Source organism: Aythya fuligula, chromosome 2 (genome assembly GCF_009819795.1).
Source record: "Aythya fuligula isolate bAytFul2 chromosome 2, bAytFul2.pri, whole genome shotgun sequence".
In the NCBI taxonomy this organism is placed as follows: Eukaryota; Metazoa; Chordata; class Aves; order Anseriformes; family Anatidae; genus Aythya; species Aythya fuligula.
In genome coordinates this window covers 154,565,933-154,579,026 of record NC_045560.1, presented here as the reverse complement: position 1 = coordinate 154,579,026, position 13,094 = coordinate 154,565,933, and the positions used below count along the sequence as shown (strand labels likewise).

At 40.7% G+C, this 13,094-nt stretch overlaps 1 protein-coding gene across 1 annotated transcript in view; it reads left to right on the top strand.

Moving 5' to 3' along the window:
• The window catches only part of COL22A1 (collagen type XXII alpha 1 chain), a 128,870-nt gene that overhangs the window by 46,605 nt on the left and 69,171 nt on the right, over positions 1-13,094 (top strand). Inside the window, exons 16-18 of the mRNA XM_032181166.1 lie at positions 571-624; positions 1,548-1,601; positions 12,423-12,476. Of these exons, the coding sequence (XP_032037057.1) occupies positions 571-624; positions 1,548-1,601; positions 12,423-12,476 (162 nt within the window). The remainder of the gene's footprint in view (positions 1-570; positions 625-1,547; positions 1,602-12,422; positions 12,477-13,094) is intronic.

The following is a 13,094-nucleotide window of genomic DNA, read 5'->3' as shown; positions in this document are numbered from 1 at the left end:
TTATGCTGAGTTTGTGTCTGAACATGGCCACTCAAACAGGGAAAAGACACCAATTTCTTCTGTCAATTTTCCTACGTATATTTTAATTTTTACTTTGTGTTGTTTTAAGTTGTATTTTACTCCTATTTCATGTAATTATATGCGGCATACATACAATACTTTAAAGCCCTTCACAGCTGTGCTGGCTCTGGGGAAAATGCTGCGGAAGCTGCTTTTGCAAGAATTGCTTTTCTCCACTGCTGAACCCCAGCCCACAGTGTTTTCCTGGAATATCCAGGATAGCCCAGGGTCTGTGGCAGAGTTACTACCTTTGAAGAACAGAGAGCCAGTTACGGATAAAGGCTGGCTAAGTGTGGGTGGATCAGTCTGCGTGCAGACTAATGAGTGCTGATAATTCAAATAACCCCAGGGTGAAGTAGAAAACCAGCTGGTCTCTGCACTGTTTTTTTTGGGACCTATAAGGAAAGGGGTGGTGTAGGTCCTGTATAGATGGCTCGCATGAGTACTGTGTCCATATAATTTTTCCTATAGATATTTTATCTTATTTTATTTTTTTTCTTATGTCTGTAGGGAGAGCCTGGCCCACGAGGACCACAAGGCCAACCTGGACTTCCTGGACCTCAAGTAAGTGGTTTATCTCACTGCTTACAAGCCCCAGAAACTGAAACTCAAGCTGAGCTGAGGTATACATGCAAAATCTTATATGTTATTTGAGTACTAAGAGCTTAATCAGTGTGCCCAGCCTTCTGTTTCTTCACTGGTGAGAGAAACTCTCCTGCTGTTGGTGGCCACTCTGGATGTATGGAGGTGGCACCCAGGACATAGGTGGTCATGACACAGTGGCATACATTACCTCAAGGCTGTTGTCCTGCAAAAGCTGATTCTTTTTCCATTTCTAATGTCCTGAGGAGCTGTATGAGTATTCAGCACATCTCAGAGAGGAGCCTCAACGGTAACCTCTAAGTCATCATAGAATGATGGGCAAAGAATCATTGCTTTATGCCACAATGTCCCAGCAAAAATCTTCTGCATATGAAAAATAAGAGATGTGTGTTTGTGTTTCAGCAGGGAATACAACACAATATTTGCAACAATTTAAGCACTCCAGTATTCTTACTTTTCACTTGATTGCGGCTTCTTCCAGGTACATTTTATAACCCAGCTCTGCAGGAAATCTCACTTCAGACTATCACTGCTGTCTCATTTGCACACACTCTGTATTTCCTCATTTCTGAATTGTTTGTTGTGTTTCACTGTTGGTTGGGTTTTGTAAAATTGATGGCATTGTGAAGATGCATTACTTAGGCATATCTGCCTTTAACTATGTAATTGTGTGGTCTGGATTTAATCAGGGCATTGTCACTTTTTCTCTATCCTGTTTTCTTATTCTCTTCTGCTCACAGGACAATATAATTATCAGTTAAGAACTGTCTAGGTAGCCATTCAGTAGCGGTAGCCCAGAAAATGGTGACGTAATTCATTAGTTTTTTGTTTTTTCGTTTGTTTTTAACTTGGTTAACTTTCTAAAAATATTTTCACTTTTAAAGGGAGAGGCTGGTCCAGAAGGCAAGCCTGGAGTCCCGGGTTTACCAGGTCAAAGGGTGAGTTGCTCTTTTTATTTAATGTATGTCTCAGTGTGCTGAGGACAGCTGTGCTCAATAAGCATTGATGCTTTGACTCACCTTATATTCAGTTTTTTACTTATTTAAGGATCCTTGAAGCCTGGATCCTTTCTCTTGTTTCTTCTTTATAGTCCAGCAACTTTCAGTACCTCTTGGTATGAAATTCAACAAATTTGTGTGCAGTAGGACCCTGGGAAAATTTCTTGTAATTTCTTCTCCTCTCTTTTTGTCTGCTTCTTGGTGCCAAGAGGATTCTTGATCCTCTTTCCCACACAGACACTTTGGAACCCCTATGTATACATATATATATGTTTATCAGAGGTTAAAATAATGGAAGCTTTATTTCTCACTGATGTGCCCCTTCTAAAGGGATGCTCCTGAGTCATACTTGGCCACATGGTTAGTCTTTTAAAAACATAGTAAAACATCTGTAGGAGGAGCAATGAGTGATAGGAAAGATCCAAGAAGATGTCTTCTGGGAATAGATTTTGAGCACAGACAAATATCCCCTTGCACCTTGTAAATAGTAGAAGAGCATAAAATCCAGCAAAGCCTCCTATAGAAGTCTCATAGAAGCTATCTATGAACTTGCCATGCCTTGTGAACTGACCTACAAAATCATTTAATTTTAGGTGGAAAATGGGTTGGAAGATTCTTAGAAATGCATTAATTACTAAAAACATAAAAATGGAGTGGAGTTTTCCTGTGAATGAAACTTGAAATATTTTTACCACTGTTAAGATATGACTCTGAGTGTGTAGAGCCTCTGGTAAGATGGGCAAGTTGAAATTTCAGATAAATGGTGCTGTCTTGGAAGTCAAATAAATCCAAAGACACCTTCAATACTTTATATAAATTAAAGCCATTCTTTTTTTGTTTGGTCTGTACTCAAACAGAAGATCCCACAAAATTCTGGTGTACCATTCTCCACAAGGAGGTTAGATAGTATATTTTTTTGTTTGTTTTGTTTTGTTTTGTTTCCTCTTCTTGTATTTTAAAAAAATACTTTCTTTGACTCATACCTATATGTTGAAATATTCAAGTGCTGATAAAAGGGAAATTTCATAGTAGGCCTAATTATTTCTTATGAATGCTCTGAGCATGCCTTTCCTTGCTTTAGCCCATTTGTAGGAAGAACATCTCATTAAGCAACAGATAAGTGTGGGAGTGAGATACATGCTTAACCTTTGTGGAGACCGTCACTTCAATCTCAGTATTGGTGTTTGATGGGCTACTTTTTTAGGTTGTCACAGAGACTTGATTGTAGCTTAATCCATAGAGGAGGTCACAAGGGTTGCTTGTAGTGCTTGGCACCTGAGTCAGCACCAGTGGTGTTAAAAAGTGGGCATGAGAGCCCTACTTGGGGGCATGTTAGGGTTATGGGCAGAGGACAATACAGGGAGGAAATATATTTTGGTAGGTGGGTTTCTATAGGCTTCGAGTTGAATTGCATGTCACTGACTGGAACTGTAACCTTGGCTTTTAGGAATCTTCTTCCAGAGAATATGTGCCTGCAGTGTTATGTTAATGCCACAGTGGAAAAGGGCATTTATTTGCTTTCTTGTACTTTTCCAGTGCTTAGAAAATATCAGCTAATGGCTTAGCAAATAACTCTGCTGTGCTTTACTTATGAGTTGACAAGTTCTGAATTGTCCTGATTTTAAAGCCTGCTGTGAAACATTGTTTCTTGAGTAAGATTAATAGAGCGTATTAGCTGAGTAAAGGACAGTGATCAGTCAGGGTCTGCGACAGGATACGAAATAGCTCCTGCTAATGATCATTTGATTAGAGATGTCATTTGATACATACTGTGTTTGAATGTTTCCCTAGACTCTGTTGTGTCTAGCTAGTTAGACTTCTCCTAAGGGTCTTTATTAGTCACCAGGCGTCTTAGGTGGTTAGATATATTTTTTTAATTAAAGGCTGTTATTCAATGACGGAATACCTGGGATGAATCAAAGCCTTGGGCTTGGTGGATATACATGGATAACCTACAGATGTTGGAGAGAGAATGGATTAGCAGATGCTACTGATTCACCATTAGTACAGTTGTTGCCAAAGCACAATTCCATGCATTGATTACCATTTTACCTAAATTTTGCTGCAAAAACAAGTATTTCCTTAAGCAGATTTAGAAGTTAAAATGCCAAGAGCAGTAATCATCTCCTGCTCCTTCTCTTCCTCTGAAGCTACAGCTCAGATCTGCAGTGATTCTTCTAGCACACACCCAAACAAAAAGACTTTCTAGCAGCACAGCCCAGCAATGAGGCCGTGGCCTCGGTCATGATACCACAGATTCATTTGTGACTCTGGCCCTGGCTTGTAAGACACTGGCCACATCTCTCTTCACCTCTGTATCTGCTCTATATAGGAGCAGAAGTGTATGGTTATACAAGTATGTGAGCAAACCAAAGAGAGCCAAAGCAGTGGTGTGAGTGTGTGTTTGTTTAACACTAAGCAAGTTTACCTGCACAATTTCAGGTCATGCCAACTAGTCTCATACAAATGTCAGAAGAAATTCTTTCCTCAGAGGTGGGTGGGACACTGGCACAGGCTGCCCAGAGAAGCTGTGGATGCCTCATCCCTGGAGGTGCTCAAGGCCAGGCTGGATGGGGCTTTGGGCAACCTGGGCTGGTGGGAGGTGTCCCTGCCCATAGGAGGGGGGTTGGAATTAGATGGGCTTTAAGGTCCATTCCAACCAAAACCATTCTGTGATTCTATGATTCTGTGATCTGTGAGCTTTTCATGTGGAGCTTAGGCCTGTTGGAATTATTAGCATAGTCATAGCTTTCTTCATTGTGGTGAGGACTGAAAGTCAGACATAGCCAGAAGCAGATTTGGGTCCCTTTCCAGCATTGTTAGCAGATCTGTGCTGAACAGCTGAAAAACACTAAATGTCTGCTTGGCTGGCCCCTCTGCTGTTTTATACAGCTGGAGTTTCAGGATATGATGTTATGCCAGTTTATATCTCCTGAAAATTTCATTCATAAGGGACTTACTTCATAAGTCTTCTGCACTAATATCTTGTAACTAACTGGACAGATTACAGTGCAAGATTAAATTCCAAGTTCTGATCTGCTTGACTTCAGAGCCATCTCGAGTAGCCAGCTGCAAGAGGGGCTGATATAAAACAGTTGCTGTTCTGCAGTATGATTCAAGTTCCCTTTGGCTGTATGATCCTGAACCGAAATTTAGGTGAAGATGGTGTGCACACACACTGAGCTCCTGTCCTGACACATATATGCAGATACAACCATTTGCTGGAGTTCTTAGAAGGCTGCAGTACTTTAGTTAGCTGTAATGTAGCTGGAATGGACTACTAATGAACTAAAGATGTTTGGAACCATTTCACAGAGGAATTCATTCATGCCTCATAACACAGTCTACTGGAAGTGAAGAGATTTTGAAATCTGTGAGGACAGAGCCATCATTGGATGATGTTAGAAATGTGATGCAGGAGCCACCTACACAGTGTACATGAGGTTTCACAGAAGATGACATAGTCATATGGTGCCAAATACCCTAGTGACAGTTTGGCCAACAGGAGTAGGGTCATACATTTCGGACAGACTTCTAGGAAAGAAGGAGGTATGATATTCTTTTGGCATGAATTGCTGTTCCTGTTGAAGAAATAAAAGAATATATGGGTTAGTACAGTTGGCAGTAAGCAAGGAACGTTCTTCACAGAGTCACCATTTGTGTCATAGGAAACACAGGAAAGATAGTACGGGTTTAATTTCTTAAGATGGTTCCTGCAAATTTAATCTTTCATTTAAATGCATTTGCTGTACTTTTTGGCCAAAATATTTTTTCCAATCACCCCTGCTTAGACTGAACAGTTACAGAGTGTTTTGCTAATGTTTGACACAACTATGGCTGAATAACCAGGTGGGGTGAAGAAGCCTTGTCATCAAGGCTTTTGATGGCCCAAGGCTTCTTCTGACCTGTATAAAACCAATGTATTAAGGGCAACATCTGTTGCTTTTTGAGGGCTCACCACAAAACCAGACTTTCTGTTTGCAGACACCGAGAACCTTAGGTAAGGCCTAGCCATATCCAGCTAGTCTCCTCCAAGCAGATTTGAGCACCACAGTGCATTTTCAGACAACTTTCCAGAAGTTGTGGACAAATCAGGATGCTCACAGCTGTAACTGGTGTGTCCCAGAAAGTGTGCCCAAAGGTTGGGAATCACTGCCCAACAGGAGGATGAACTCTGGGGGAGCAGGTGACAGTCTGGAAAAAGCACTACCAGACCCTAGTTGGCATTAGAAGGAGAAGAGCTCCTAAGGTGATGCAAGAATGTGATTGAGTGTCTTCCTAATATTTTATTTAGAAAAATTAAACAAGACACTTATGAGGGCAGGGAGTGGAGGCAGTGTTGTACTCTAAAAAAATAAAAAAATAAAGTAAAATAAAAGTGATGGTATTGTAGTGATCTTATTGCCAAATTTATCAGAAGCTCACCTTGCTATCTATGAACCTCTTCCTCCTGTAGTCCATTCCCAGGAGCTCCAATATGGACAGTGCATTTTCAATGTAATTGTAATAATGCACACTTGCAGATAAAGATTTTAGACAAGGAAAGGTAATCTGAGGGCTGCTTACACCTTGTGGAGCTGCCCAGTACTGACAACACACTAAGGAGAGCATAAGCTGCGGAGACAGAACATCTTTCAAGCATTTAAAAGAAGTTCTCTGTTAGTCTGCTTTAGTTGCAGGTCTTGAAGTCCTTTATGGGCATAGAAAAAAATGTGCATGATCTCCTTAGTACATCTGCTGAACTGCTAATCTGACAATTCACCTCTATCCTTTGATCCTATCTGGGGAGGAGGATATAACAGTTCTAGCCTGAATCAGACAACTGGGTTATATTCATTTTATTAGCCAGCTGCTTCAAAGTGCCTGACACCTAAGGTCTATATTTTGACAATGATACCCTCACATCAAGCACACACAGTGCAAAGAATGTAGCTTTGCTGTTCTTATCTGTCCTGTAAGACCTTTGAGTGAGACAGAACTGTTTCTCTGACTTTACTAAATCTGCCTGAAAAAAGAGTTAGAGAGTCTGTATTCATTTTCCACCCCCCACCCCCCTCTCTTCCTGTCCTTTTCCTGTAAAATGGAAGAGAATCGAAGTACTTTGATTCTTCTCTTTTTTTTTTTTTGACAACTGGTCTACTGAATTTTGTTGGAAATAAACCCAACTTTCTGTGCTTGATAGACGCAAGAGGTGCAGGTGACTGACATGCTCCTGAAAAGCATAAAAATGTTTGGGCGAACTAATGTAAATGTGGGGTTCTTCTGAAGTGTGCTAGCACTGCTAGCAGGTCAAGGGAAGTGCTCCATGCTGGTGCAGCCTCACCTCAAGCACTGTGTACAGTTTTGGGTATCACAGTCTAAGGAGGACATAAAACTGTTAGAGAGTGTCCAAAGGAGGGCTACAAAGATGGTGAAGGGTCTGGAGGGGAAGATGTTTGAGGAGCAGCCAACGTCCCTTGGTTTGTTGAGCCCAGAGCAGAGCAGGCTGAGGGGAGGCCTCATGGCGGCCTGCAGCTCCCTCACGAGGGGAGCGGAGGGGCAGGCGCTGAGCTCTGCTCTCTGGGGACAGCGACAGGACCCGAGTGGATGGCATGGAGCTGGGACAGGGCAGAGTCAGGCTGTGGGTTAGGGAAAGATTCTGCACCCAGAGGTGGTCGGGCACTGGGACAGGCTCCCCAAGGCAGTGGTCACAGCACCAAGCCTGAGGGAGTTCAAGGATCATGATTCAAGGATCATGATTGAAATTTCATAAGAAAATCAAGAGAAAACATCTATTTATCCTGTAAGAGTACTTTCCACTTAGGCATGATGTAACAGCTACCTAGACCCACCGTGATTTTGATGTGTGATATTGCAGCCTAGTTTTCTGGATTTTTATTCTCAGAATTTTCTCATGCTCAAAGAACAATCAGTGCACAGCACTAAAAAATACACGAGTCTCACAGAATAGTAAGAACAGTCTTATGGAGAAAAAAAAATCTTAATGGAAAACATCTTTTAAAAGTTATATTCTTTAATGAATGTCCTTATCCATGGTTAAGACTGCAATGTAACCGCGTCAGGTAGATAGGTAATAATAATTCCCCTTTTTTCAACTTATTTGGTGCACAAGATAACTTATGCACAGTCAAGTACAGAATGAGAATGAATTGGATGTCAAAACAGAATAACATAAAAAATTTACTGCAAGGCCTTTCTTTTGTGAGTGAACTGCAAAGTTCAGGATTGCATTCTTGCAGGTTGGAGGCAAGAGGAATGAGGGCAACTGCAGGAGTGCGTTACCAAGGGGTGTCTTCTGCATCCTTAATTCAGCTGTCATGTTTCAGCAGGTTTTCATGTGCATATGTCCACATCCCTTAAAAGTTTATCCCTGAAGTCAGAGCAGCACAAAAAGCTTAACAGACTTTTCTTGACTCTTTACAACTAGATTAACAAGGCTGTGAGTCTCAGTAACTGCTAAATATTTGTTTTACAATATAGCCTAAAGGGTTCTGTTAAAACTGGGAACTACAGGGTTCAGGGCACACCCTCCACCCTCCAAGTGTTAAAAAAAAACACTTGCCAATACATGAAAGGTTTGTCCCCATTAACTGTAATGGGAGAGATAAATTTCTCAGATCCCTGGAGGCTGCTGAGCTCTTTTTTGTGTTTTTTTTTTTTTTTTTGATGGCAGGACAGAAATACAGGTGTTTGACTTTCCCCCTCTTGACCTCTGTCTCCTGTTAAAGTGGATTGTTGCACATGATGTTCCTAGTTTGGCCAGTCATAACTTGAAACGGGCAGCAAACAGTGTTTCAACTCTTATTTCTCTGTGTATGAACTCCCCTTGATTTGAACAACCTTAGACTTGTAAAGTGCATGGGAAAAAAATGGTATTTCCAGAAAAAAGATGTGCTGTGTTTGGTAAATAATGCAGAAGAGGAAAATCATTTTGCCCAGCAAACTGAGCAGACTTAGTTTGAAAGAGCCAGTCCCAAAGTGTGACTTCTTTCAATGTCCAGAAGTCCTAATAAGTCCCTTATTTCTCTTTGTCACATCAGCCCTCCATAATCACCCATAGGCCGGCCAGTCCCAGTGGTGTTTACATGCACATGTAGACACTCCTGCTTCTAAATTTACTGACATTGTCCAATACATACAGAGCCTGTAAAAACATGGTGCCTTTAGGGTGTTCAACCATTGATTGCAACTGCTGGATTTCCTCTGATGATGTATAGGTAAAGAGACAGGGCTGAAAGAGGTAATCCTATATCCCACCCAGTTTACAGAGAAAACAGTTGGCATTTATGCTTGCAGTCATATTAATTCACAGTTAAGGGTTTTTCCTACATACTTGGTACCAAAACCTCTCTTCCTGGGGCCAAACCTCAGTGAAAATCATGTTATGAGAATATATAGCTGTTCAAGCTATTGGACAGCAAGTTAAGAAAGTCTCAAGCTATGATACCTTTCAGAATTTCCCCTCTAGCAGAGCAGAACCAATATGTCCCTCTGGTTTCATGTCTCCTGTATGGTAAAGATGTTTCCAGTGGTTAGTTGTGTTTGTACGTATCTGTGGGTGCTTGAACTGTTTGGGTGATATTGCCCTTGCAAATTTCAGCAGCGCAGAAATTGAAATATAAGTAAATGAACAAAAGGAAGGAAGAAAGGATTGATGGTGTAGATTAAATCCAGAGTGAAACTGTAATTGTCAGTGAGGTAAATATATTCATTTCCAGTAAGACACATTTTTAACTGTGCTATTATTCAAATTGCTGATAAAGGCAAATAACATATATTTCATATATTCAAAGAGTACACATTCTTACACACATAGCTGATTCTTGCTATAAGTAACAGAGCATAATTGCTAGTTTTGTCTGTCATATTATTAGGTGATGTGACATTTCACTGAGCATTGCTCTCATAGGTATAATTTCTCCCAGCAAGTATTTCTGTACTTTCCAGACAGGCTGTAATATTATGGAGCAACCCTGTTGTAGTTTGATTTTGGCTAACCTCTGAGTGGCCAAAATGTTCCCTTCACAATGGGAAATACACTTTCAGCCTCTCTGTCAGTATAATTATGTGCTGCTCTGAGGGATTTCTCAGTGTTTTGAAAAGCACCAAAGTTTCTCAGTGTTATACCCAAGAAAAGGATAGACTCCTTTCACATCTGTTATTGCTGCAGCAGATTAGCGTGCCTGGCCATTTGTGTGGAAACAGAAGAACTAGTGTATACTTATCTCAGACAGCAAAATTTGTCCTTCCTCCCTCTTCTCAGCTTTTGAGATCAGTTTGGGAGCAAACTGGAGCTGCTATCTCCTTCCTCAGGTTCCCCAAGTAATTTTATCTGATGCCACCAATTTTCCAAAAAGCAGTATATTCAGAAAACTATATCTGGATAATGCTCTTAAGTCACTAAAGTCACATCCCTGTGGACCACCAAAATAAGGTCTATATGTACTGCTTGGTTGCAAGGTCACAAGTCTCAATGGGATTTTGTTGTCCTGAACACCAGCATATGCATCAGTCATCATGGTTTTCATGTAAAGTACATCACAGGGTGTATTCATGCTCTCCCAGCTGTCAATGCCTGTTTTGGGGTGACTGCTCAGGAAGCTAATTCCTTTATGCTCTTTCAAAGGGCTATCAAAATGTTTATGTCAGGTATATATCAGGTTTCTTGTCTTCATCTACCGCACTCTCTGATTTAATATCTCTAAATAGAACTGAAGGAGATGCACAAACATTGCAAGGGGAGTTGTAAAAACACCCAGTAAGCAATGAAGTTGGTGAGACATGATGGAAACAATAATACTGTGTTTTCTGCTGCCCTCAGTGTTGTAGCTGTGGAACCAGACATCTTAACACATGGTTCCCACGTTGATAGAGAGCTGGAGGTGAGATGCTTCTCGTATGCAGTCATGCTCATCTTCCATGTTTGGCCCAACATACCACAACCCTGTATATTCTATTCATATTCTTATCTATTTAAATGAGTTTTTTTAAGAGGGTGTCTTGTGTGGTCTCACTGTCAGTTGGCAACATGAGTCTCCAACTAGGAAATGTGTTGATTCGTGTGGTGACAGAAGTCCTCCAGGTTTAAATGGACTTTGACAAGGAAAGAAGTGATGGATGTTGGAAAAAGCAGAAGGAACACTCATGAACAGTGCATGTACTTGAGAGCATTATGAACATTTGCGTTGGTATCAGGGTCCTGGCAATGACTGCAAACTCTTTCTGGTACCCAAGGACCTCATAATTGTTCTTTTAATATTTTTCTTATATTTTTCTGTACATGAGAGCTGATATTTTTATTATCAAAAAAAATAAGGAAAACATAAGATTCTGACACCCCAGCTAACAAAACTCAGTCAATATTTTGTAAAATGTGATGAAAACTTGTTTTGTTTGTGATGTGTTAGCTGTTTCACTCATTTAAGTCAACAAGAATTATAGAAATTGTTTCTGGATATTTCAGTAAAGAAAAATAAAGGGAAAATTACATATCTGACTTACACATCTGTATGACAAATCACATCATCAGTCACACGAAACTTGCTTAATTATAATATCCTTCTAAAAAGAAAAGCAGTTTGGGTGAGAAGCAGAAATGAGGAAAAAAATAATTTCTCTGACTTCCTGGTATTTACATGATTTATCTTGTAACCTCCTAGCACATTATGAAAACTCTCAGAATTACTAATGATTCAGTATCTATACATGTCAGGGAAGGATAGATTATTTTCACAAGAAAGTTGAGTCACAAAATATGTGACTTGCCCAAAGTAACACGGCAAGTAAGCTACTGAGTTGAGAAACAAACCAAATTTCTGCCTGAACTCCAGTATTTCAGGCACCCTTTCTCCATCCTTTCTTCCTCTTTTTTCTCATGTAGGACATCTTCCCTGTGAACTAGTTGAGATCAACCCCATAGAGAACACAGGTGAAGGAGCATCCACATGGGTGCACTTTTCTCAAGGGTGTGCTCCAAGTCCTGGCTTATCCTCCCCTTGCAGTACTGAAGCTCTGCTGTTCCTGTGGAGGAAGTTTTTTTTGCTTGCAGAGGAGTCACTGAGCTCTGTCCCTTAGTGATAATGCCAACTCCAGTTAGAAATGCCTCATGTATTCATGTTTTCTGGCATAGGGATTGTGAATCTTTTATACATGTATTCCTCCATGTAGCAGAGTTCTTAATTATTTTCTTTATGTGTAAGGTAGTGCAGGGAGCACAAGGGACACTGCTTGGCTTGGTTGGGAAGGGGTGAAGGTCTACACTGGTAGCAGAGAAAGTGCCTCTTAGTGTGTCTGCACTTGGTGCCTCTCTTGGCAGTATCTCAGCATTGTGCCTTCTCTGATCCCCTTTGGGCAACACCCAGGTGTGATTGCAGAGTGTTAGAGGTCAAGAGACGCAAGAAACAAACCTTCATTTATGGGGGTGATGGTTACACTCCATCTGTGATGCTTTGTAGATCCAAATTCACAAGAAAGAGAATTTGAATTCCCTACAGCCTTTGAGAGACATTAATTTCCAGATGTGACCTGTGCTAGGATCGCATGTCATTCTGCCTTTTGGTGCACATACTTGGGTGGCAAGAACCACACAGACCACTGGAGTTGCACATCCAAATGGTGTGTGCTGCCTTCATTTCTAGCACTTATGTTTTGTATACCCATGTAATGGAGATTTACCAGTTTGGGGGTAAAAGTTTTTGGAAAATCTCAGTAGCATTTTTTTTTCCTTGGTGTCTAATATTTGCTTTTCTGTTGAACACATAGGGTAAGAAGGGGGAACCTGGATTCCCGGGAATCAATGGTCTAATCGGCCCTCAGGTAAGTGGCAATTTCTTCTTTTTCACATAATATGTGAGAAAATGTATGTTGTGGCACCAGGTGCCTTGGAACCACAATGCAGCATTCCATGAGCTTATTCTCTTCTCATCTATACTGTCTTTGGAACTTTGAAGGTGTTTCACCTTTAAGATTTACTCTGATGTGCATAAGAGTCTGCCTGTCTGGCAGCAATTACTTTTACCTTCCACAGTTTTTCAGCATCTTTGTATGAGGGCAGAAGGAGGTGTTTTGTATGTGATTTTCCCATTGCTTTTGCATACAGTGGTATCATTCCACAGGGAAAGCAATGACATGTTCTTTGTAATATTTAGGACAGTGCCTGAGCTAATTGTTGGCCGTGTGAATTGGCAGTTGCAGATATATCTCCTGTGCTGCAGTCTTGAGGGAAAAACAGTTTAAAAGGTATTTGCTTTATAGAAAGCACACTTCTTTGCACGCCGTTTTTTTTTTTTTTTTTTTTTGGTTTGTTTGTTTTTATTTGCACATCAGTTTTTGGTTTGGTTTGGTTTGTTGGTTTTTTTTGTTACTTTGATGGTCACATTTCCACTTGTTACAAGGTGTCATGAGCTGGCTTATTAGGGAAGGTACAGACAGAGG